At 43.1% G+C, this 25,847-nt stretch overlaps 1 protein-coding gene across 1 annotated transcript in view; it reads left to right on the forward strand.

Annotated features, from left to right (window-relative positions):
* The window catches only part of CFAP91 (cilia and flagella associated protein 91), a 39,601-nt gene extending 14,001 nt beyond the window's left edge, over positions 1 to 25,600 (forward strand). Inside the window, exons 11-17 of the mRNA XM_065843938.2 lie at positions 545 to 661; positions 3,705 to 3,776; positions 11,161 to 11,307; positions 14,367 to 14,588; positions 15,831 to 15,979; positions 17,194 to 17,285; positions 23,347 to 25,600. Of these exons, the coding sequence (XP_065700010.2) occupies positions 545 to 661; positions 3,705 to 3,776; positions 11,161 to 11,307; positions 14,367 to 14,588; positions 15,831 to 15,979; positions 17,194 to 17,285; positions 23,347 to 23,636 (1,089 nt within the window). The 3' untranslated portion in view covers positions 23,637 to 25,600. The remainder of the gene's footprint in view (positions 1 to 544; positions 662 to 3,704; positions 3,777 to 11,160; positions 11,308 to 14,366; positions 14,589 to 15,830; positions 15,980 to 17,193; positions 17,286 to 23,346) is intronic.
* Positions 25,601 to 25,847: the final 247 nt, after the last annotated feature.

Consider the following 25,847-nt stretch of genomic DNA (forward strand, 5'->3'; position numbering starts at 1 on the left):
AGAAATAAGGGGGCCAAGAATGTCTCTGGAGAAAATCTCTGCCAACTTCAAAGTGTAGGAAAACCTGTTCAAGCAGATATTGCATTAAGAACAGATCTCCAGCACAGTTTTGGCTGGCTCATGCTCAGGCAAGCTCTAAGAGTTGTCATGTCAGCTGTGATCAGCCACAATGCAGCAGCCATGCTGCATTGCAAAGTAGGTAGTCAATCTATCCTTGATGTTCTCACCTTCATCTGTGGACAAAAAGGAAGAAAGAGACACATGATGGTATATTTTGTGCTGTACCTGAAAATAAAATACACCTACTGTCTTGCTTCCTTCTTACTTATGATTTTGAAGTTCCCATCAGTATCTTCTGACCAACCAAGCCTTGTCTACTGACCACATTCATTTTTTTAGTTGATGTGCAATAAGAAATAGAAGCCACAAGCCTGCAAAATGCAAAATAATTTCAGCTCCCTGTAGTCCCTCAGCATCTAGAAGACTGGACTTATAGTGTTGTTCTGTCTAGCTCAGTTCTGATTAAATTGTATGTCTGTTCCAGGCACTACTGGAGAAGAAGAATAAAGTCAAGGAGCCAAAGAAGCCTCTCCGTTTCCTTGAAAAAGTAGAAAAGCCCATTCCTCGGCCACCCACTCCAATCCTGCAAAAACCATCAATTGTAAGTTGTCTGGTTTTAGCACTTTTTTTTCCTGTTGTTCCCAGTTGTTTCCTACACAGTTGTTAAGGGAATACCTAGAGAAGGAAAGAAGTGAGTTTTAATTTTTTTGTATGTGTACTCATGTTAGAAATAGCCATCACTATTTCTTAAGGCTCCCTTAGTTTCTCTTTATTCTATAAAGATACTAGCAACCAAAGAATTGCAAATCTTTTACAATTACCATTGGCCAAATCCTTAACTAAACTTTATTTTATAGAGACATAAGTTATTAGACATGTTATTCCCCTGTTTTTGGGGAACAAAAAAGCAGAATCATTTTGTTGTTGTTATTATTCTGTGTCTTCCACCCTTCTGATCTTATGACACTGTCATAATCCGGTAGAGCAATTAATTTTAGTTCCACTGAAGTCAGTGAGACTTTGGGTGCTTAGCACTGAGCATGCACTTCGTTAGTTTGCTGGAGTGAAGCCCTTGTCATCATGCAGGATGCAGTCTTTGATGAGCATGCTCCAGTTCACAGAAAATGAGTCTTCTGCAGAGACTGAAATAGCAGTAATGATGTGTCATGGAGGATGTGATATGCTGTAGGAAAAAACAACTTTTTAGGGGAGCTGCAGCTTTTTTTTCTTTCTTGAAATAACACACTTAAGAGGTGGTTGTCCCAGTGGATTGCTTTATCTACTTATTAACAGCATTTTCATGATGTAAGTATCAGACACGGTTACCTTTTAAACTCGTGAATTTAAGAGAGTCACACAACCATGAAAGTGAGAGAGAGCAAGTCTTATTAGATCATCCATGCTGTCTTCCTTTATGCAGTGTGATGTCCTATGTTTCATAGTCTATTTTAAGATGACTGAAATGAGAATATCTCCATGGGAAGAGCTTTCCACAGTTTTACTAACTCCTAGGTGTACTGCAGTCGTAGATTTAAACTATTTAGATTTACCAGTTTAGCAGATTTTTATGTACTTCCAGGTAACATGGAAAGAAATCAGAAAGATTTATTCCCCAGTTGTAGTTGTTCTTGAGCGTGTTTATAGATTATAGGGGTTTTTTTGAGTTCCAGTACAATAGAATTCCACCTGAATGAATTCTGTCAACATTGGGTTTATTTTCAAGTATCTCTATGTGTGAACACATGAAAGAGTGGTGCTCTCCCGTGAAACTCTGCCTGTAAAATCAGGCCACTTCAGCCACTGAAGAACAGCATTCTGAGCAGCATCTCCTGCCTTGCAGTATCCAAGTAAGGTTTCTCCCACCAGCTGGCTGTGAGGAGCACTGAAAGCAAGGCTCCTCTCTGTTGTTTATGTTTCTCTTCCTGCCATACACAAATACAAATACCAACTGCTAAGTGCATCAGACTCTTCTCACTGGTGTTGAGGATCTCAAAAGGCAAGTATGCCAGAGTGACAGGCTGGTGACCTGGACCACAAAGGATATAAAAGAAAGTGGAGAGAAGAGAGGCATGACAGCAGACTTCCTCAGCTCCTCTTCCCCAGTCATTTCTTATGCACTTACTAGCCGCAACAAGCTCGCAGAATGCCTCTGAATTCCTTCGCTTCTTTATCACTTTCTACCAGCCAGTTCTAGGTTTCAGCCTGCTCTTAGAGACTTCTGTATCCTTAATCCTTTTTTTTGTTTGTTTCTTTTCCTGCATGGCATGATAGGCTTTTTGTCTCCACTCACTCTTCCCTGCTGGTGTGTAGCAGGCAAATGGAGAAACTGATGATTACCTTTGTTAGGGCATCATTTGAGGCACTGAGTGACACAAGTACACAAAATTGCATCCCACAGAATTTTAAACCAAATCTTATTTTAAATCAAACCAAGCAGTTCAGCCTACCTGTCCAGTGTATGTGCCATCTCCATTTCCAAAACTCTAAGCTGAGTTTCACATCAGAGCCAGGTGATGTGATACAGTTTACCTCTCTGACTAGAAATTCATCCCCTCTTTCCAGAGAAAAAGAATATACCAAAACATAAGGCAGTTCTTTGGCTACTTCTGCTTTACTCCTCCTGGGTGGTGGTGTGGAAATGCAGGAATACTTTCTTTTGCTTTTGGAAAACTTGATCTGCAACACCTAAGAAAAAATGGATACTAAGATTCAAGCCCACACCACTTCTCTCATCCCACGCTCTTTCCTGTTTTTCTGACACTTCTGAAATACCACATTCCAATGCAGACCTCATAGGCTCTTTATTAAAAAAAAACTTCCTTGCAATTTTTAGGTTTCTTTTTATCTTTCCCGGGCACCCAGTGGGCTTTTCCTTCTGCTACTGTCAATGCCAGACTACAAGATTCCTCAGCAAGAAAAAATGCTGCCAGTTGTGCTGCTTCCAGTTAAAATAAGCCTTCTTCTCCTATGGTCACATTCCCATTCTCACTACACTACATCATTCTTCCAAGTTGGTATCAGTCACACAATGCTAGGCCAGTAAAGTTCTCAAAGAAACAGCTCACAATGTAATGTAATTAATCTTTCTTCCAAAGTATCACTTTGGGAATCTTAAATTTATTTAATTACTCCGATAAAGGCCACCACTGGAATAAATATTAAAAGAAAAATTGTATAGGTTCTCTTTTAATTTAATCCCTTTTTTTTATGGTTAACAGCTCCCTTGCACCTCCTTCAATAATAATTCTTTCCCCTTAGTGTCTTGACCTGTTAAATTCACGTACCTGATACTCATTTTGCAAACTCAGTTTCAGTCAGGCTACAAATAGTACTTCTAATGCATACAGTCATTTTCTGCATCAACATCTTCTTACCATTAGGTACTCCTCTCTAAAGACTTTCTAAAATCTCAAATAGAATCTAATTATACAGCCTTTCTCCCCCATTTATTGTAAATCATGGCAGTATGTATTATTCTGACTCACGTTCCTTTGCCTAGAAATTAGAAGAATGGTGTTAAGAAACAACTGAGAAAAAGCTTGATATGAGTTAGACTTTTTGATAGTTAGATGGACAATGTCTAGAAATCTCAGTCTCCAAAGAATTAATTAATTATTGTGCGGATATTTGTTGTGTTCCGGCAGGAGGAAGAGGAAATCGAGCTGGCAGTGATCTGTCTGCAGAAGTTACTCCGAGGCAGGGCTATCCAGAACATGGTATTTTATGTCTCTTTGTTTATGTGTCTTTAGCATAATGGGGATGATTGAACGTGTGTTTGCAATCTCTCTTCCATAGTACTAATCAAGGGTAATGAGGATTATGCAACATATCCTCCTGTATGTTATTTGAAGTCCTTCAAGGCTGAAGTCGTTGCTCTTCAGCCCAGATTTCTTACAGGAACTTCTAGGTTCCTACACATATCTGTGAATGTCTCCCTGTTCCTGCCAGCCCCTACACTCGGCTGTTTAATTAGATGCTTCATAGCAAAATTACTCAAATGGCAAATTCTAGAATAGATCTGGACCACGAGTGCATTTTGCCTGGATTATGCCAAGATCCCAAGCATAAGAAGCTTCCCACATCCCAGCAGGGCAGCTTGTGTTTCATACCATCTTTCCAGTTCCGTGTGATGGTGAGCTAAACCTTAGATTAGGACCAGTTGAAGCATACCACCATGACTTCCAGCAGCTACAGGACCCATCATTCTGCTTTCAGTGAAACCAGAGTGGGTCTAGGTAAAAATCAATTGAATAGCCATGCCTTGTGGGCTTTATATGAAGCAAGTCTGTCACTTTTGATCAGACCAATCTAGAGCGTTTGTTTTCATGCCTGCTTCTGCTTCTGGATCATTGGTATTCTCTCACACTAATTGTTTAATGTTTGTGAAGTGTTCCCACGTTGAAACCTGACATGAGCTTTAGTGAAAAATGCAATACTGTGAAAGTGGCTTGAGGTGGAATATAGACTTTCCAAGTCTTCTCCACCTCTGTGGTGATCTATGAGAAAAAAGTTTTATGCTATTGCAGGACTGTTGACTTTCACACCATGAAGTACCCCATCATTTTTAGGAGTCTCCTTCCATCTACTTAGGGATCACAAACATCTGACTCAGTTGGACAATGACGTGAGCAGGGTTGAGTGATCCTTAATTGCTCCTGGAAGTCCTATTGGAAGATGGGGGGAATGAAAAGAGGATGGTTTCAGGCGACGGGTGGGCCACAAACCCATAACAGGGACAGCACCTGTTGGAACGGTAAAGGACTCAGCACTCCGATTCAATGTGAATCATGCAAAAGCCATTTATTACAGAAACATGTCTCCTTATATGCGCAACTATTCTCTAGTCACGAATCCACGCTCCAAGCATGGATTCGCTAAATGAGTATCATGGGCAGTCCACACGCTGGAGCCCCACTGATGATAGGTCCGACGACTCACGCCATGCTGAGGCCCTGTTAATGAAGAAATGCCCCTCTTTCTCACAGCAGATTCTGTTCTCAGCTTCTCGAAGTGGCCTTGAGATTCCTTTGGGCCTGACTAATTCAACAACATATCTCCTTCTAACGAAACCCCTTCACAATTCCCCCTTTTGTTCTTGAACTAGTCAGGCCCCTTAAACAGCATGCTGAATCGTCTTTGAAATACACTGCAACATAGGACACGTGATTAACAACATAATTACAATTACATATAATGTAGCTAAACCTTACTTAATAAGATTAAACAACTATCTGCTTATACTCAAACCTTCATATCATATATAAAACCTGAATTCTACTTATGACAACCTTACCAACGCACTATTTTAGAATAGTCAGACAACTTAATACAATATATTCTCTTAAATTCTTAAAAGATCTATAACTGTGCAGTTTATAGAGTAACATACTTAATACCATCAGCATATGCTAATTATTGACTTAATATCTTAAAACTTATGTTAACCTATTCATATGCTAATTATTGAATTAATATCTTAAAACTTATATTAACCTATTTAAAAGATCTATAGCTTAATCTTAATATCTCTTTTAAAACCTTACCAGTTGCTAAATTAGGTTACCATGGTAGAAATATCTTATACTTTTACCTTATCTATGCATAGATTATCTAATTGTAATATCACCCTTTTGGAACTCTTACTATCTGTTCAAATTAGCATTCTCTATGGAAGGTACCTTATCTGTTTACTAATAAGCTTTTAGACCACTGGGTCTAAGAGCATCTATAACACTGAATAAGAATTCATGGTTTACATTTGAGACAATTCTCACAACTTATCTCCCTCCTGTCCTTCTGCATCTGTCGAATCTTTGTTGTCTTTATTCAGCCATGGCTTGATCCATTTCGCAGGAATCCATTTTGATCCTTGGTCTGTAATGACACAAGCATAACCCTTTCCCCAAGTTATTAATTGGAAAGGACCCTCCCATTCACCAGTAACTCCATTGCGTATTTTGACCTGACACTGATTTTCTCTAAGATCTGTCAAGTGTCCTTTTAAGCTTGTTCCATGACGAATCATAGGTGGAATGTCAAACCCTTGCGGAAGGCGTAAAAAGTTCAAGACATATAATGCTTTGCTTAGTCTGTCATGTGGAGTAGTACAGTCAGTTCCCCATTTTTGTTTGTCAAGCTGATGCTTGAGAGTTCGATTCATCCTTTCTACCAAGGCCTGACCAGTAGGAGAATTTGGTATCCCTGTAATGTGCTTAACACCCCACAATTGAAAAAAGGTGGCAGTAGCTTTGGCGATATAACCAGGTGCGTTGTCTGTCTTGACCTGTGCAGGAACTCCCAAAGCTGCAAAAGCAGAACGTAAATGTCGTTGCACATGTGAACTAGTTTCACCAGTCTGAGCAGTGGCCCATATGGCGAAAGAATATGTATCAATAGACATATGCACATACTTCAGCCTGCCAAATTCAGGGACATGTGTGACGTCCATTTGCCACAATTCCAAGGCTCCTAATCCTCTTGGATTGACTCCTGCACCCAGCCCTACTGAGATGCGCTGACAATCTGCACAACTTTTAACAGTACCTCGGGCTTCACTTTTGGACAATGAAAATTGCCGCTGTAAGACCTGAGCAGACTGATGGAGGAAACTATGAGAGTGTACTGCTTGCCCAAACCTATCTATTGGAGGTGGAACCCAGGCAGGAGATACAAGAAAATCAGCTCGGCGGTTTCCTTCAGCTAAATCGCCTTGAATTGTCAGATGACTATGGATATGTGTTATGAAGTATCGGTGTTGTCTCTCTTTGACCAACAACCATAGTTGCTTGAACAAAGACATCAGTTGTGCATCCTGAACCTCTTTGAGCAATGATCTTTCAATGCGAGCTACCACACCTACCACATACAAAGAATCACAAACAATATTCACTGGGCTATGAGCAAATCTGATAAACACTTCTATTACAGCCCTGAGTTCCAAATGCGGAGTTGATCCTTTCAGGTCAGTTAGTATCACATTGTGCCATTTTCCATCTGTTTTCCATGTAATTGCTGCTTTCTGCATTTTACCCCCGGCGTCAGTGAACACTGTGGGTCCTTTAACAGGAAATTCTGAGAGAAGAGGGGGACCCTCCTCCATTGATCCCATATTCAAAACTGACATTAACTTGTGTGGAGGGGAAAATGTCTTAATTAAAGCTTGAGAATTTAATAACGCAATCTGAAAAGGTAAGGAGTTCTGCAAAGCCCACTGTAAATATTCTGAAACGAGGGGAACAATGATATATGCAGGCTCAGCCCCTGAAATTTCGACTATTCTCTGCCTACCTTTCATTATAAGCTGAGCAAAGACCTCAACCCTGGTTGTAATGGTTCGTTTGAGTCGAAAATGCAAAAACACCCACTCTAAGATCTTTAACAGCTCCTTACCAGTTGTCCATTGCATTATGAGAGCAAAAGGATAGTTAGTATTGTTTACAATTAGTAGTCCGATTACATAATCTGGGTTCCACCTATGGCTGAAAGCTTTTACAAGTTTGGACATAATCTTTTTCAGAGCAGCTTCCACCTCAGCAGTAAGCGTTCTAGGAGAGCTAATGTCACTATCCCCTTTTAGCAGTTTTACAATTGGAGCTAAATCCTCATTAGTGATCCCACAAATGCTCCGGACCCAATTCAGATCACCCACTAGTTTCTGCACATCATTTAAGGATTGAATGACAGGCCGACATACTATTTTCTGAGGTTTCACTGTGGACTGAGAAATTTCCCAACCAAGATATTTCCATGCTGGTTGAATTTGTACCTTTTCTGGAGCAATTTGCAATCCTCTATGCTGCAATGTATCAGATACTTCATTTATCAACAAACCAGTTGAAAAAGTTTCCCCAGCTATTAATATGTCATCCATGTAGTGATAAATCACTAACTCAGGATGAGATTTTCTGATTGATTGCAAGGCCCAAGCTACATAAATTTGACACATAGTTGGGGAATTTTTCATTCTCTGTGGCAAAACTACCCATTGATACCTTTTCACAGGTTCAGCCTTATTTACAGAGTTTATGGAAAATGCAAAACGTTTACAGTCATCAGGATGCAAAGCAATGGTGAAAAAACAATCTTTCAAGTCAATTATTAAGATCTGCCAATTTTCTGGAATCATGACAGGGGATGGTAATCCCGGCTGTAATGCTCCCATGTCTTCCATGGTATCATTAATTTTTCGAAGATCATGTAACAACCTCCATTTCTTTGATTTTTTCTGAATAGTAAACACAGGAGTATTCCAGGGACTTGTAGACGGCTCTAAATGCCCTTTTTCAAGCTGTTCCTGTACTAGCTCTTTGACATGGGCGAGTTTTTCTTCACTGAGCAGCCATTGATTTACCCATACTGGATCATCATTTTTCCACTGTAATTTCAGTACTGGTCGCCCATCATCAATGGCCACTTCTAGAAATTTTGTTGTTTTGTCACCAGAGTTGCTCCTAGTTGTCCTAACACATCTCATCCTAATAGAGAAACAGGGATAGACATCACATTCACGCAGTAAAGAACTAAATTACTCATGTTCTTCTATATTATCACAAAATGCACATTTTGAATCAACGGAATCTCATGATTTAACAGACTGTGAACTTATCGTACCATATAACAAAGACCTACCAAAATTGCAACATGCTTAAACAGATACCCACAAAGAAAAGAGGTTAATAAGGAAAGCATCTTGCAGACTTTAACAAGTTTTCTGACCTGTGTGTCATCAGTTAAGTCTCTCTCAGCTTGTTGAAGTTCGAATTGCCCCGCCTGTAAAAAAAACTGTCTGAAAAGATTTAATGATTTCTTGTCCGAGTGCTTTCCTATGTTTTGAAACACCTCCCAATACCGATTTTTTAGGAACACAACTGAAAACAATCATTCCTGACCCCATCTTGCAAGTAAAAACCTTGGGGGGGGGGGGGGGGCGGGGAGAGGAGAGGGGGAGGCAGGGGGGAAGCACAGGGCTGCTTGCAGCCTGAGTGGGAAGAGCAGGCAGAAGGTTTTATGGCGCACTTAAAAACAACTAGTGAAACAATTAACTCACATTCCTGACAAGCTGCTTGATTTTCAGAGAGACGGTACACAGGAACACACAATATGTACTGTAAAACTCGCAAATAACATGCTGATAGCAAACATTAGCATTCTCTACTGCTAATTTCAACACCAGTGCTTCCTTAACTTCTAAGTTTTCAACCTGCTTATTGATGGTCTCTTGAAGGCGGTCAATAAATTGCATGTAATTCTCATTGGGACCCTGATTAATAGTTGCAAATGATTTGGCTGCTTTGTTGGTTTCAGGCACCTCTCTCATAGCTTGATATTGCTGACTGTTGGATTCACTCGCTAATAGCTGATCTGATCTTTCACACAGTTCTTTTGCCCAGTTCTTATCCGGCGACTCCTTCTGTTCTCTTGTAGGAGTTAGAAGGGTAGAAGGCGGTGAAGGCGGACACGAATCAGTAAAAGAATTGATATTACACTTATTTACGACTTTAGCATTCTCAACTTTCACCAGTCCTTTTGACAAATTATCTGACTCCAGTTCTTTGGACTTCTTGGTCTCTCCAGGGTCGTGTGATGGTACAGGAGGCCATCCACTCGGTAATTTTCCTCCCTCCGCCCCAGACTGTTGTATCATCGGGGGCGCCGAAGGCACAACAGGGCATGGAGCAGGAAGGGTATCGAAAACACGAACTGGATAAGCTTCACAGTTATTTTTAGAGTTCTTATCAGGCTGTAACGCTGCAAAAATTCCAGTAACCGCAGCCCGCTCAGCCTTAAATTCTTTTAAGGGGGAAATTATAAGCTTCCATGTAGTCGCTAATGATTTAGCTTCTTTATCTCCGTCGCTAACCTTATCCCATAATTTCTGCCCTATATCGTCCCAAAGTTCAATTTTAAAAGCTTTCTCAGCTTCTGTCGGGTAGCCGTTAGTTCTACACCAAACCAACAGTCTACGTATGTTACTTTCTTCATATTTAAGTCCTCTCATAGAGAGAATATGCAGGAGGATTTTAACTATAGCTTCTTCCTCAGAGGATATATTCTGCCCCATAACTTCCCTCTTCCCTCCTCCTGCTCCCAGCCGCTCACCTTTCCCAGGGCCTTCTTCAACAAAATTTATCCGCGGAACGTCCGTATGTCTCGGCCCGGCTCTCAGTCCAGCTGTGCCGCCTCCGGCTGGGCCGCTCCAGGCTTTTCCCCGACCTTAGTGAGATGCCGTTCGGAGTATCACGTTGGGGTCACCATTTGTTGGAACGATAAAGGACTCAGCACTCCGATTCAATGTGAATCACGCAAAAGCCATTTATTACAGAAACATGTCTCCTTACATACGCAACTATTCTCTAATCACGAATCCATACCTCAAGCATGGATTCGCTAAATGAGTATCATGGGCAGTCCACACGCTGGAGCCCCACCGATGATAGGTCTGACGACTCACGCCATGCTGAGGCCCTGTTAATGAAGAAATGCCCCTCTTTCTCACAGCAGATTCTGTTCTCAGCTTCTCGAAGTGGCCTTGAGATTCCTGTGGGCCTGACTAATTCAACAACATATCTCCTTCTAACGAAACCCCTTCACAAGCACCAATTTCAACAACCTCTCCACCAGTGTATTGCTTTGAGCTGTTGCTGGACTCCCTCAAAATGAAGGTCAGAGAACAGCAGATGTTGAAACAGGAGACATCTAACCTAGGAGCAATGCTTCTAGGGGCAATGCTCACACTGGGAAGCTTTGACAGAAAACATCCAGAATGATGTTTACCTCTTTGCTGGATGCTGTTGTTGCTGTTCTGCATTCCAGTGGTTTGTGTTCTGGGTGAAGCCAAACAGAATTTAAGAAAAAAAGAAAAAACAACAGATCACCTATACTCCACAGCAGAAGGTTGCAACTTTCATCTTCCACGCAGAAGGGTTTAGGTAAGAGTTACCTGAGAGCAGTAGTGTTTGCATAAATGTGGGCACAAATTTCTTAGAGAGAGCTAGGTCTTGGAAACAGTTGACCCTGCAACTTCAAAAAACAGGTGTGCTCTGCTGGAAAACATGTTGGTCTATGTTCTCCATTTAATATGCTTAATTCTTTATTTTTAAGATGTTTGAAGAGAAGGAGAAGCAGGTGGAGCTGATCCGAGAGCTGCGCACCACTCACGCACTCCAGGAGGATGGACAGCTGCTTTTGAAGGCAGAGGAGAAAAATATACTGGCCCTAAAGCAACAGCATGACATGAAAATGCACAAGGTTTGCCTATGTAGATGGGAAGGCTGATTCACGACGCTGTCTTGACCAGACACTCTATGCTCACAGTACCACCAACACTCTCACATTTGAATTTCTTTATGTTTTCTATTATCCACAGAATGGAAAGGACCTCAAGTAACAAAAATGCTCGCGTAGCACAGGCCAAGCATTGAATGCCCAAGGGGCTAAAATTGCTCTCACTGCTGTGGGGGCTTTGGGGAATGTCAGAAACAGACTGAACCACCCTGACCACAGCTGCTACCCAGGCCACACTTGCTTTGTTTGCAGACAGAGCACTTATTTATATTTACAGGGCTTTGAACAAACTGCATGGTCAGACAAATCTCAGTTTTCCCACATTTCAATCCATTTGACTGGTGCTGTGACCTGGTACTACAATACATGCTTGTCACTCACAGCTGTCAGATGTTTTACTGAATGTGTTTTACTGCTCTGTCATCTCCCTGTTCTTTTTCTAGCTTGGCACCCCCTCAGGCTCCTCATCAGGTATAAAGCATCGCAAAGGAAGCCAAAGTAGACTTACATAGTAACTCTTGCTGGGCTCAAGACTTCTAGGACTTTAGCGATGGCATCGCATTGTTGTTCTTGCCACTGTTATGGAAAGGAGATGAGATAAATTTTGGGCTCCAGTCTCTGCCAAGGATTTAGTGAGAGCTTGGGATGCAAATTCACATCCAATTTCCTTCCAGGGCCACAGTCTTCCAGAGCAAAGTGAATCAAATGGCAGATGTTGTTCTGAAATGGATCATAAAGAAATTTTGCCCAGACTTCACTGCGTCTCAGATATACAGTATTTCCCAGATTCCTGCAGATTTTCCTACAATTTCTACTGCTTTCCTGTTTTTCCAGTGACCAGCTGTGAGGCAATTCTGCAGGTTCCAGGTTGTGATAGCAGTTGGCTGGCCTGGCAGAGATGAAGCCAGACCACTGCTTCCTGCTGGGTAGGCAGCAAGAAAATTTCCCCACAGATCTCAGTAAAAATTGAACCAGGTGACTGTGTATTACTGTTTATTATTTCCAGATGCTCCCACACACACAGGGAGCCCAGGTGTGGAATGCAGGAATACTGAATTTTTCTACTGAAGAATTAAGAGAAAAATAAAAGCCTTAGGCATTAGGAACTTGACGTACTCCTCTTCTAGAAGCTTGGGTGGGAGTGAAGAGTAGAGCAGTTCAGACACCATAATGACATTCATAGAGAAGGAGAGCAAGCAAATGGTAAAGACACTGACCTCTGATCTTGTAATTTCCTTTAGGCAGAGCCACTATCCCCCTCTGCTGGTATCTCCTCTACCCTTGCATTTTTTTTGACTATGTTTCTGAAAGCACACAGTACAAGGCTCAGGTCTCCAAACATTTTGAACTTTAAAACTCTCTGGAATGCATATGCACAAGTTTTCTCTGTGTGTGGCTATTTCAGAAAGCCACTGATGATTCAGAGTTCTTTAGTTTTCAGTGGTCACAGTTTCGTTTGGGTTTTTGAGTTTTCTATTATAAATTTTTTTCAAGAAATGCTTTCTGCAGAAAGCAGATGGAAATTCCAGATAAAATGGTAAGAGATGAGGGGCTGAAAATTTCCAACCTGATATACAACAGAATTCTAAGACAATAGTGTTTCTGGGTTGTTTTCCTCCATTTCACATTGGTTTTAAACACAGCACCTGGAGCAATAAAGAGAAGGCAGCATGTTAGTTCCATGTTATCCCTCCCTGTAGTCCGCTACAGTTACTGCAGTGCAGTCCTCCATCTTAAACACCCATGGGCTGAGCAGTGTTGCTTCTAGATGCGTGCAACACTGACAGTCCTGTTTTGAAACACTGCACGAGCAAATGGCACGGCAGTATAAGCAAGCTGATTTATTCTTGTCTAGGATGTTTCAGTTTCATTTCGAGTTTTATGTTCAGGTCTACTCTGTTACCACTTGTTTATTCCAACAGAGACACAACATCGCAGCCAGCTCCAGGCATTCCCTCCTGCCAAGGACTGTGGCTTCATAGTCCATACTGGAGATAATGAGCTTATCATAGATCTTGACCCTTTCTGAAGTGCAATCACACATAACCAGCCCATAAAACATGACATACTTGGAGCAGGGAGTGAATGGCACAGTAACACTGAACACCTGGAATCTAGTCTCAGCTCTGTCACATGCTTTCTGGTTTTCCATAAACTGGAATTTTGAGATCTCGTTTGCACTTCTGCAAACTCATATTAATTACTGTTGATGTGAATTTGTTAACAGTTAGTAACCATTACCAAAAACTGTAGGGAGTCACGGTTACTTATTACCTCAACAAGCTGTATGACTTTGGTTGCATCATGAATGTCCTACCAAAAATGTACAATTTCACTGAGGTGGTTTTGAACTGTAACAGACATGTTGTATCCTCAGGAGAAGATAGAAGTATGGCTGTACTCACAAGTAAAGTTTCCTAAACCTTTACTCAAGCTTCCTATTCATAAAGATTGAGGGTTTACTTTCCAAATGCTAGAGAGGATCTTCATTTGCAACTTTGGAGCCAGATTTTCTGTTCTGGTCTAGCTAAGCTTAGCACAGAAAGATGGAGAGTATGCAGCTACTTCATCGTCACTTTTGTACCTCCTCTTTCTTGATCAGGGCAGTGGAGCATTCCCCAGTAACACGCAGATGGCCTCAGCAGCTATTCTGATTATACTCACAGCCACAAAAGCAGTTCATAATAGCTAAATACAGCATGTCTAGTGCTTTATCTCCTCCCACCCACCCAAGCATAGAGGCTGCTTGTCCTAGTGTAACAGCATGGGGACTGTTCCTGCACTGACTAGTGTTGCCATCCTTTAGTCTCTTAATGCTGTCGGAGCCTGTATATAGGAACATTACATTATGCAGAATCCAGGCCATTGCATGTAAAATGAGAATGCAGAAGTCCTGGGGTTGTCCCATGGCTGGCCTGAGTGGCAGAGCTGTTTCACATGCCTGTGGTAGTCCTGGGACTTTGAACAACATTCCTGGGGTTCGTAACACAATTCTTTGCTTTTTTTTTTTTTTTTTTTTAAAGCTGTCATCCATGGAAAACCACTTGGCTAGGGAAGAAGGAAGGGTATTGGCGAACATGTTAGATTTCCTGTCCAAAGAGCTGTTGAGGCTGCAAGAAGAACGGAAGATCCACGCTTTCGTCATGCTGGCTGAGAGGCAGAGGCAGATGCGGGAAGCGGAGGAGAGCGGACGTCGTCAAGTGGAAGAGAGACGGCGTCAGGAAGAAGATGAGCTTTTCAAACAGGCGAGAGAGGCAGACTGGTGGGACTGTGGGTAGTTTGTAGGAACTGCCTCCTTGTGGGAAGGCCCAGATGGAAGGGAGGTGCTTCAGTGCTGACTTTGGCGATGGCTAGTTTTAAACTTGAAGGGGAAGGCTTAGTGAAGGGAGAGTGATTCCTTCCTGAAAGGGTCATGCCCATTAAAATAAGGATGATGTGAATACCTTTACAGACAGTACTATTAGGCATGCCATGAACAGATGTAGGTTTCTAAATTTCTACAACCAGCACCTGTGGAGAACATATGTACATAGATAATCTTTTGGAATAAAGTTTTGTCAGCACTTGGTCTGTCCGGTAGACTATTAGGTGCTCTCCCAGGAAGGATGCCTTTAAACAAGGTTTTAGAAAGATTTTGTCCCACCCCCAAAGTGATAACAAGAGGTACAAAAATTATTTTGAGATAATTATAATGGATAACATAACCTTGAAATTCAGAAAAAAAAAATCCTAAATTACCATGTTCCATAAATATTCTGTAGTCCTCTTCCTATTCCCTAGCTCCTCACTGCATGAAGCATATTCCTCCCAGTTGAAAGGAATGAGTGGGAGCCTAATTGACTAAACCAATGATTTTCAGGCTTTGTGGGAGGAGGTTCATACCAAGAGAGTCTGGCATCATGTTTATTTTTCTTTTAATTTTAGCATCTCTTTTCTGCACCTCTGGGAAGCAAAGAGGGTCAAAGTGCCATAAACTTATGCCCTTCAGATTAGGAGAAGGGAAACACCCATTTCTATAATCTTGGCTCTACAACATTATAAGGAAACCAGTAATTTTATCTTAGTTTTATTCATGTTACTTTGTCTGGCTTGATGGAACCTTTTCCTTCAGGATTTGCTTGAATGAAAGCTGATTAGTTTACTCAATACTAATGATTATTGTTTAGCAGTTGTTGCTGAGGAAGCAACTGCCATTGCGTTCACAGAGTTAACCTGCTGCAGCACAATTGGATCTGCCAATAAGTTTTTCTTCCACCCTTGGTTCTTTCCTGCACTTGTTTCTGTTCAATTAGATCTCAGAAAGAATTATTAGAAAGTAAATAGTTATTTTTCCCAGAAACCATCTCTGAAACCAAATCGCAGGCTGGCCTGCCTGAAATTAAAAGTCTGGTGAAAATCTGTTGTTCTTGCTTCTTTGGAAATCTGTTTCCACCATGCTCCTGGCACAGCAACAGGCGGAGGAACAATCTCTCGGTGTTTTGTTCCAGGTGGTGAAAGTGCACCAGAGCACTGTTGACTCCTACTTGGAGGACATTATCCTGAGTAGCATGGAGAACACAGCTGAAGAACAAGCTAGGGAAGAGGTTCAGAGAATGGCTGTAGAAATCAATGACATTGCTTATGAAATGGAAAGTCGGTACGTTATTAAATGGCACATTAGAGGCTGTTTACAGCAGTTTAGAACCTGCCTGACCATCTGCATCTGTGGTTTTGTGTATACTCTAAGACATGGGAAGGGCAGAGCAATACTGTTCAAGATAACTTCATTAATGTGACTGCTGTATGGGAACTGCACTGTTACTACCTGGGACACACATATAAATCAGAGCCTTATTTCTATACAGGATGTGCCAGATTCCCTTTGCAAATCACTTGTGGGATCTGTGAATCACCCTTTTTAGATTTCTCCATGCCAATGTGATGCTGTGACTGAGCTTTAAGTGAATCTGGGAACTGCCTCAAGCAATACCCATTCATACTGGTCTTTTCATTTATTTACACTACTACAGAAAATCTGTTCGAAAGAGATGCTAAAAGATACAGCTATACAGCAGCCTTTCATTCTGGGGTGGCTGTTCTTTAAGAAGCTGCCAATTTCCATGGGAGTCAGTTGTATTGATGGCTGCCTGATAATGCGCTTTGAGTAGAGTAAGTTGTTGAGAACACCACAGTCTTGTGTTTGGCTGGGGCATCAGCAGTGAATACTTTTTAGGACTTGCCAAACCTCCAGTTCAGTTTCTATGCTCTTTTTTTGGAATTGAGCCATAAAAATCCCAATGACACAGTGACTCTCCTATGGTAGAGCAGCTGTGTATTTTGTAACTAGATGAATACAACCAGAATGTTGAAATCCTTGGGGAGAATGAAGCGTAGATAAAGCATGCAGCTCCTGGGCCAGTTGGGAACCCAGCAAACACTGGCATGGAAAAGAGCATGGGGACCAGCCAAATGCAGAGTCACAAAAGGGAAGAATTTAGCAAACTCAGCAATGGGCCAAAGACTAAATTGACAAAGACGCAAATCCTCTGAGATATCTGCGTGTCTAACTCAGTTTGTCGTTAGTGAGAACTGGGCTCTTAAATGCCTTTGAGGATAATGAGTCTAGGGTGATCTTTTCCCTGGAAATGTTGCTTTCCAGTGCAGTACTGAACACATTGGCAGTGCAGTGCAAAGGGGAATAGTCACACTGTCACCTATTCGTAGGATAAAGAGAGACCTAGCTGACAATTACTGCCACGACAATACCCTCCCTTGAAAATAGTGAGAATATTTTAAAGGGAGTCTTGTGTTTGAAGAGGTGATCTGATAAGAAAATTAAAATACTAACACTGCTCTATGTCTGTTCTGTAGTCGAACTCGCCTACAGTCAGAAGAAATTGTAGCAGAGCTGGTTTATGATTTCATGATTCCAGAAGCTGAGAAAATGTCTATCAGAGAAAAAGGTAAGGAGTCCAGTAACTTTATTCTCTTTGTGAACTGGTTCATCCTCCTCACGAGCTCACTGAAAGGAAAGATACAGTGTCAGGAGTTGTCTCAGTTCTCTGAGATTCCTCTTTTGCACTTTGCAGGTAGAAAGTTAAGACCTCTGACCCTTAATTCCCAATTTCTTATGAGCTTTGCTCTTTTAAAATGGTGGTCTGAATTCAGACCTGATGTAAATTGGGTAAAACTACATGAAAAGAAGCAGCCCATTGCACCTTCAAAAGCAAACTGGGAAAAGTCTTTAAGTAGTATTGCTGTGAATATGACAATTTCTAAGAACTGTAGAAGACTCTAACAGGCAGATTACTTAAACATCCACCACATGTGGAAGATTATATCCTTCCCCATCCCAGTTGGTTGAGAGCTAGAAGCAAATATCAGGTTTTAGGGTTTGCTGTAGTGGCATCATATTTTAAGTAGATAATCTTGCAGTTGTAAAGAATGCTTCTGTTTAGCCAAAATGGAATAGTGTCTGTCAAAACACAGTGGGGGGGCTCTAGAAACCTGTGTATTACATTGAGCATCATGAATAAACGACTGTTCTTAACTGGGATGTTTCCACTGACTAGGACACTCAGACAACTGTAACTAAACCAGTCACCCATACAAAGTAGATATAACCTAAGAAATACAATTGTATCAAAATTGAGTCTGAAGCAGCAAGCAGCCCTTGCCACAGTGTACTTCTCTGACTTAAGAACAAAGCCACTTACTTCATTGCTTTTTTTGTTGCTTTGTGAATGAAAACACAAACCCTGCAAACACATTTTGTGGTCTTCGAATTCTGCTAACTTTTTCTTCCTAGTTTGCGTATTTGTCACAACAACAGTATCTATTCAGCAGCTGGCACTTCTACATATGCTTAAATCAGGTCGCGTCTCTTTAGCTCTGCTTCTGCAAGCCTGCCAAAGCAGGTGATGTAGTTTTAGCCAATGAAGACTGTAGCTTAGGCACTAACACACACAGATTAGCCTGCTTCAGAAAGGAGAACAGAAGGAGAAGACCTGAAGATGGCCTGGAATTCTGGACATACAGAAGTACCATCAAGGAAGAAAATAAGTACTGAGCTTAAATGCAAGAGCAGCTTATGAACAAAGCACCTCAGAAGCACTTCCAAGCAAGAAAGGGAAAAAATCTTCAAAATGTTTGATAGCTACAATGGGTTTGCCTGGAAAGCAGAATTAACCCAGCCAAAAATTAAAGTGGATGCTGGTGAAAGAGCTAGAAGAATAGGTGGTAAAGTACAAGAGCTCCTTCAGATGTGATCAGGTGAAACTTGCCGCAATATTCTTGTGACAGCAGACGTCAAATGGGAGGAAGAGACCTGGCTCATACTCTCTTCTGCTATTGCAGAATAGCTGAATTCTACCAAATGTACACTCTGAGGAGCACACCCGGCCACAAGCCTCCTGCACAGTGATACCTTGGGGAAGTAGGATCAGTAACTATTCCATGTAAATCCAAAGGAAACAGTGTCAAATAATGGCATGAGATCTCTTGAGCACATCAGTGTGTTGTGTTTCTAGGGCAGCTTTTAAAACTTTCCTTAGAGTGAGACAGATCATTCATTACAAACTGTGTTTTAGCAACCTGGTGCATGCTTGAGTATCCACATTCGTTGAAACTAGCAGGAAGTGAGCTGAGGGAATAGTTGTCTGGCCTGCCAGAGAAGGAAATCCATTTGTAGAACAGAGATTTGAGGGCCTGGAAGTTCAGTCTTTGCCTGTGCTTTATCTTCCCCTAAACATCTCTATTATGCCATTACCTAGTCTTCTCCTCTTTTTTTTCTCTCTTTATCTCATTCCTACACATAAAAGCAAGGATTATCCAATATTGGCTTATCCTGAAACCCCTTTGCACCTAATTTCTGAACCCTCCCTTATTGGAAGTAGAAGTCAATGTGCCGATATGAAAAAAGCTTGCTTTTAAAAGAACAATCACTTGCCACTTTGAGACCACTTTCTTTTAGATGGAGTTTGCTGTGGATGAAGGAAGTGACTGCGTCAATACCAGGGGAGTATCACAGAATCACAGAACGTTAGGCATCGGAGGGGACCTCGAAAGATTATCCAGTCCAATCCCCCTGCTGGAGCAGGAACACCTAGATGAGGTTACACAGGAATGTGTCCAGGCGGGTTTTGAATGTCTCCAGAGAAGGAGACTCCACAACCTCCCTGGGCAGCCGGTTCCAGTGCTCTGTCACCCTCACTGAGAAGTAGTTTCTCCTCAAATTTAAGTGGAACCTCTTGTGTTCCAGTTTGTACCCATTACCCCTTGTCCTATCATTGGTTGTCACTGAGAAGACCCTGGCTCCATCCTCGTGACACTCACCCTTTATATATTTATACACATGAATGAGGTCACCTCTCTGTCTCCTCCAAGCTAAAGAGACCCAGCTCCCTCAGCCTTTCCTCATAAGGGAGATGCTCCACTCCATCATCTTTGTTGCCCTGCGCTGGACTCTCTCCAGCAGTTCCCTGTCCTTCTTGAACTGAGGGGCCCAGAACTGGACACAATATTCCAGATGTGGTCTCACCAGGGCAGAGTAGAGGGAAAGGAGAACCTCTCTCGATCTACTGACCACCCCCCTTCTAATACACTCCAGGATGCCATTGGCTTTCCTGGCCAAAAGGGCACAGTGTTGGCTCATTGTCATCCTGCTGTCCACCAGGACGCCCAGATCCCTTTCCCCTACACTGCTCTCTAACAGGTCATTCCCCAACTTATACTGGAACCTGGGGTTGTTCCTACCCAGATGCAAGACTCTACACTTTCCCTTGTTACATTTCATTAAATTTTTCCCTGCCCAACTCTCCAGCCTGTCCAGGTCTCACTGGATGGCAGCACAGCCTTCTGGCCTGTCAGCTACTCGTCCCAGCTTCGTGTCATCAGCAAACTTGCTGATAGTACACTCCATTCCCTTATCCAAATCATTGATGAATATATTGAATAATATAGGCCCCAGTACTGACCCTTGAGGCACTCCACTAGATACAGGCCTCCAACTGGACTCTGCCCCATTGACCACGGCTCTGACTTTTTCCCTTCAGCCAGTTTGCAGTCCACCTCACTACCTGATCATCCAGACCACACTCCCTCATTTAGCTGTGAGGATGCTGTGGGAGACTCTGTCAAATGCCTTACTCAAGTCAAGGTAGACCACGTCCACCGCTTTGCCATCATCCATCCATCTTGTTATGTCCTCATAAAAGTCAATGAAGTTGGTCAAGCACAACTTCCCTTTGGTGAAGCCATGTTGACTGCCCCTAATGACCCTCTTATCCTTGATATGCCTTGAGACGGCACCAATGATGAGTCGTTCCATCAGTTTCCCAGGGTTGGAGGTGAGGCTGACCAGTCTGTAGTTACCTGAGTCCTCCTTCTTGCCCTTTTTGAAGACTGGGGTGACATTTGCTTTCCTCCAGTCCTCAGGCACCTCTCCCGTTTCCGAAGACTTGGCAAAGATGATGGAGAGTGGTCCAGCAATGACCTCAGCCAGCTCCCTCAGCACCCGTGGGTGCATCCCATCTGGACCTATGGGTTTATGGATGTCCTGGTTGCCTAACTGCTCCCTAACCCAGTCCTCATCAACTAAGGCAAACTCCTCCATTGTCCTGCCTTCCTCTGGGGCCTCAGGGCTACGGGGCTCCTCAGGACAGCCTCTGGCAGAGTAGACAGAGAAAAAGAAGGTGTTCAGTAACTCTGCCTTCTCTGTATCTTCTGTCACCAGGGCACCCACCTCATTCATCAGTGGGCCTACATTGCCTCTGGTGTTAGTTTTATCTGCCACGTATTGGAAAAAGCTCTTCCTGTTGTCCTTGGCCCCTCTCACCAGGTTTAATTCTAAGGAGGCCTTAGCTTTCCTATTTGCCTCCCTACACTCTCTGACAACAGCCTTATATTCTCCCCAAGTGGCCAGCCCCTCCTTCCATGATCTATAAACTCTCCTCTTCCACTTGAGCATACCCAGCAATTCCCTGTTTAACCATGCAGGTCTCCTGGCTCCCTTCCTTGACTTCCTACATGTCGGGATGCTCTGGTCTTGTGCCTGGTAGAAACAGTCCCTGAACACTAACCGACTATCTTGGGCCCCTTTACCTTCAAGCAGCCTTGCCCATGGGATTTCCCCCAGCAATTGTTTGAAAAGGCCAAAGTTTGCCCTGCTGAAATCCAGGGTTGCAATTCTGCTTGCTATCCTGCTCCTACCGTATGAGATCCTGAACTCCATCATCTCATGGTTGCTGCAACCAAGGCAGCCCTCAACCTTTACCACTTCAACCAGACCCTCCTTGTTAGTGAGGATGAAGTCCAGCAATGCACCTCTTCTAGTCAGCTCCTCCACCCTTTGCATCAGAAAGTTATCATCAAGGCACTGGAAGAACCTCCTAGACTGCAGCTGGCCGGCCGAGTAGTCCTTCCAGCAAACATCAGGGAAGTTAAAATCCCCCACAACAACCAGGGCCCGTGATTGCGAGGCTGCTCCCAGCTGTCTGTAGAAGGCCTTGTCATCTTCCTCACCCTGTTTTGGTGGCCTATAATAGATGCCCACAATAGTATCACCCTTGCCAGCCTGCCCCTTAACTTTCACCCATGGACTCTCAGCTCGCTCCTCATCCGTGCCTGGACAATACTCAATACATTGTAGTTGCTCTCTCACATAAAGAGCAACTCCACCACCATGCCTTGCTGGCCTGTCTTTCCTGAGAAGCACATAGCCATCCATGACCAGATTCCAGTCATGTGTGCTGTCCCACCATGTCTCCGTAATTGCCACTAGGTCATAATCTCGCGCCCGAACACAGGCTTCTAACTCCTGCTTATTCCCCATGGTGCATGCATTGGTGTACAGGCATTTCAGAGAGCGAGCTGAGCACTCCGGTTTCACCTCAGAGGGGTATGGGAGGCCTCCCAGCCCTCATGAACTCTATAGTGATGCCCTACTGATGCAAGCCCAGCTATCACCCCATCCCCCTTCGAGTCTAGTATAGTTGATGTAGTCCGTGCACACAGTATTGAAGCCAAAATGCCTTGGGTAGAGAAAATTCTCCTGGAAATTGAGAGCTGGCTGGTGAAAGTCAGCTTTTCAAATGCAAGTGAGATCCCATTGCATTCATTGTTAACAAAATGGACCTGGAAGTTGGATGAACACAAACAGGATGGGTTAGTAGTCAGTGGCAGCATGCAGAGCTGTATGACAGCACACAAGACACCAGTGGTTCAGATTCACAGTTAAAAGTACAGCTCAGCCTTAAGCAGACCAAAGCAACACGGAAGTCGTGGACTTTTGCAGAGAAGTGACATGGTGAGAGCCACAGTTCTTCCCTGCAACATTCCCCACACCCTCCTTACAATAACACAGTATTTCAATTCCCATGATGGTTTACCAGATTCTTAAGTCTAAAGAGAGAAAAAAAGGGAACAAAGAATAGTGAAAAACAAGAGAATTGTAGGATGAAGCATTTGGCTTGAGTAATTATTTCCCAACAGGTGGGCCAGAAATATATACAAATGAGAATGTATGAAAACTGTAAAACACAGTAAAGAACAATCCTGGAGTAGCAAAAGGGAGACAGTAAGGTAGGTGACTTAATGTGTCTATACTGTCTCCAAATCTTTTAACTCAGTAAGAGTTTGTAAGTTCAGGCAAAATCATAACACAGGAGAGGGTAGATTTCAGGTCCAGTCTTCCAGAGACCTGCTGCAATTAACAGACACCAAAGGAGAAGTTATTTTAAAGCCTGATAACATATCTTGGGCGGTTGTGCCCTAAACAGGAAAGGAAATCACTTTGGCTGTGCTTCCCACTGCGGGGGCTAGTCTTCAAAGTGAAATGCAGAGTTGGTTGCTGCTATTAGGTGGCAGTAGAACACTTTCAGCCAAAGTTAGAAGGGCGTGAATTTTTTCCTGAGATGGGCTTTTCCACAGCTGCAGGAAGGCTAAAAGCTGTCCCTCCCTTCTCTCCTACAGAGAACACTTTGCTATACATTGCCAAGTAAAAACCTTACCTCTTTTTATGTACAGTGAGGCAGTCCCAAAGAAAACACATCTATGCTGCGCATCAGATCATCCACAGGGGCACAGAGAGGGTGGTGGCTGATCTGGCGCTATCTCAGGAGACATGTACCAGCAAGATAAAGAGAGATCCTCCTGATGGAACAGCAAGCACTGCTTTGAGTGGGACAGCTGCTGGAGCAAGGGGGGCTGACAGGATTTGCTCTGCTCCAGTTGCACAAGTAGCAGCTAAACTGCTGTTTGAAGAAAGCCCAGGAGAGATGTCAGACGAATCAGATGAGGATCCCACAGCCTCCTAGAGGCAGAAGATAAGCCAGGTGAGTTTCCCTACCCCTCTGTGATGTGAACTGGGAGCATGGGTCAGGAGAGGGAAGCACATTATATTTACTTTTTTCAGGGCACGCAGAATGGCAAATCCTCTCTCTCCCTTGGGTTGTTGTCTCTCCTGCTGCCTGCCAGCATTGTTGTTCTGGAACCACTCTGTATACATTTTGATGTGGCAGCCCCAGCTCCCCCCCATTCCCAACTAGCTTTGGACCTCATTAGCTAATTATTAAGAGACATTTGAGTGAGAAAGCAGTGTTAGCATTCCTTCTTTGTTTTTCTGGCACAGACAAATGAAGATCTGCACTTTGGCTTTTGATGGTATTTCCTTGCATCAATAACATTAAATGGACAAATATTCCAGCAGTGAGAAATTTTGAGTTCAGGCCATATACAGAGTCTTTTCTTGAGCACATCCCACCAATTTCCATAGTGGAGTAAAGTGAAGGGTGGTTTCCTGCATTTACACTGCTATTAATAAAGCATTGAAGCTGAATGAGAACAGACAGATCTTGCATCATCTTTTCACATAATTAGTCCTTGCATAAAGAAGAGGTGCCCTTGACCTCAGCAGAGTGGTTCCTGCCAACCAGGCGGTGTCTGGCACTAATAACTAAGGCCGGGTGATGGCAGAGTGACATGGCGGGGGCTGATGTAGCTTGTGCAGAGAACCCATTAGCCAGTGCTTATGGCTTTTCCAGAAATGCTGCTCTCTGGGCTGACCTCTTGCTTTTTATCATCCCAAAGGAGAACAGTTCTGGAAATAATCTGATTTTTCTCAGAACGGCGTTAGTCACTCTGGCTTTTCAGCTCCAGGGGACTATGCAGAAATGATGCTGGCTTTACCTTGTTTGCAAGCACGGGGGTGCTCCAGCCGAGGATGTAGGAAGCAGCAGGCTGCAGACAGGCACAGTGCTGCCCATCAGGGAGCTGTCAGGGACTGGCTCAGCTCTCCAGCACTCACCTGTCAAAATTCCTGAGCTCTGTGAGTTTAGCATCTGAAAAGTACATTGACGCCGATACCAACATCAACCGCATCAGCATTTGGAGGAGCAGGCACAGCCACATCTGCACACCCAAAATGCTTACTCATTGATGCTCTGGCTACAACTTACGCAACAAATAGCAGTATTGGCTCTCGGTGCTAACGTGATTAATGGGCTGATCACTGTGTGCTGCCACCATTTCTCTGTAACTGATAGCCCCTTCTTTGTGCTGGGCTGTGAAGCCTCAGGTATGGTCCAGCTAACTAATCCTGCTCATAGTGCTGCTCCTTCAAAACACAAACCAGCAGCTGGTCAAAAATTCAGGCTCATTAGTGCATTCCTGGAAAAAATTTGTGTCGGCTTTCTGTTTTGTGGATGTGGCTGAGGGTGGGGTGGCAGGGAGAAAAGAGAGAGAGGAGAAAAAAGAATTCTGAATACCCCCGTATTCCAGTGAGCTGTAAATAAGAACTGGAGAGAGGAAAGTTAGAGTCACTCCAAGAAACTACAGCTGGTCTCCAGATCACTGAACTGGTGGGCACCAGGTGAGTGATGGGGTCAGGCAGCCTCTGTAAGCATCGCAAAATCTGGCCGAAGTTAGAGGTGGGTGATGAATTTTGGTGAGGACTCTGTGAGGATGGTCGCGCTGGGGTTAAAGAGCTTGGGAATATTCTCACAGTGTATGTAGCTAGTCAGTAAAAGGGAAGGTAGCAAATGCAAACACACAGAAACACTCCCCACAGCGTGGGAGGAGAAGTTGTGCTCTTTTGCCTCAGGCCACCTTAGACAAATTTAGCCTGGTTGAAAGAGGGGGATAACATGAATCACTAGATCCAGTGTGATAAGAGAGACATGGAAAACTTGATGCAGCAGAACAGTAGAACAGGAAGACTGATCCATTGAGACACTTTACTGTATTTCTGAGATGTCATGTTGAAATAAACGTTCTCCTTGTGGCTCATTGTACAATTTGATGTGTTTTTTTAATAAAGAACAGAAGTATTCCAACAGGTGTGGGAATGAACATAGGTTGCAGTGCTCTGGGCTTCTTCAGGAATACAGCCCTTTGCATGACAACGAGGGAGTAGGGGACTCCAGATGCTGTGCACAGGCTGAGCTATAAATGTCTTGGCTTCTGTTATGATTTAAGGGACGCCGTCAGGGTAAAGCCATCTTTTCAACATGACATTGCCTGGCATGTAA

This window comes from Patagioenas fasciata, chromosome 1, assembly GCF_037038585.1.
Source record: "Patagioenas fasciata isolate bPatFas1 chromosome 1, bPatFas1.hap1, whole genome shotgun sequence".
NCBI lineage: Eukaryota > Metazoa > Chordata > Aves > Columbiformes > Columbidae > Patagioenas > Patagioenas fasciata.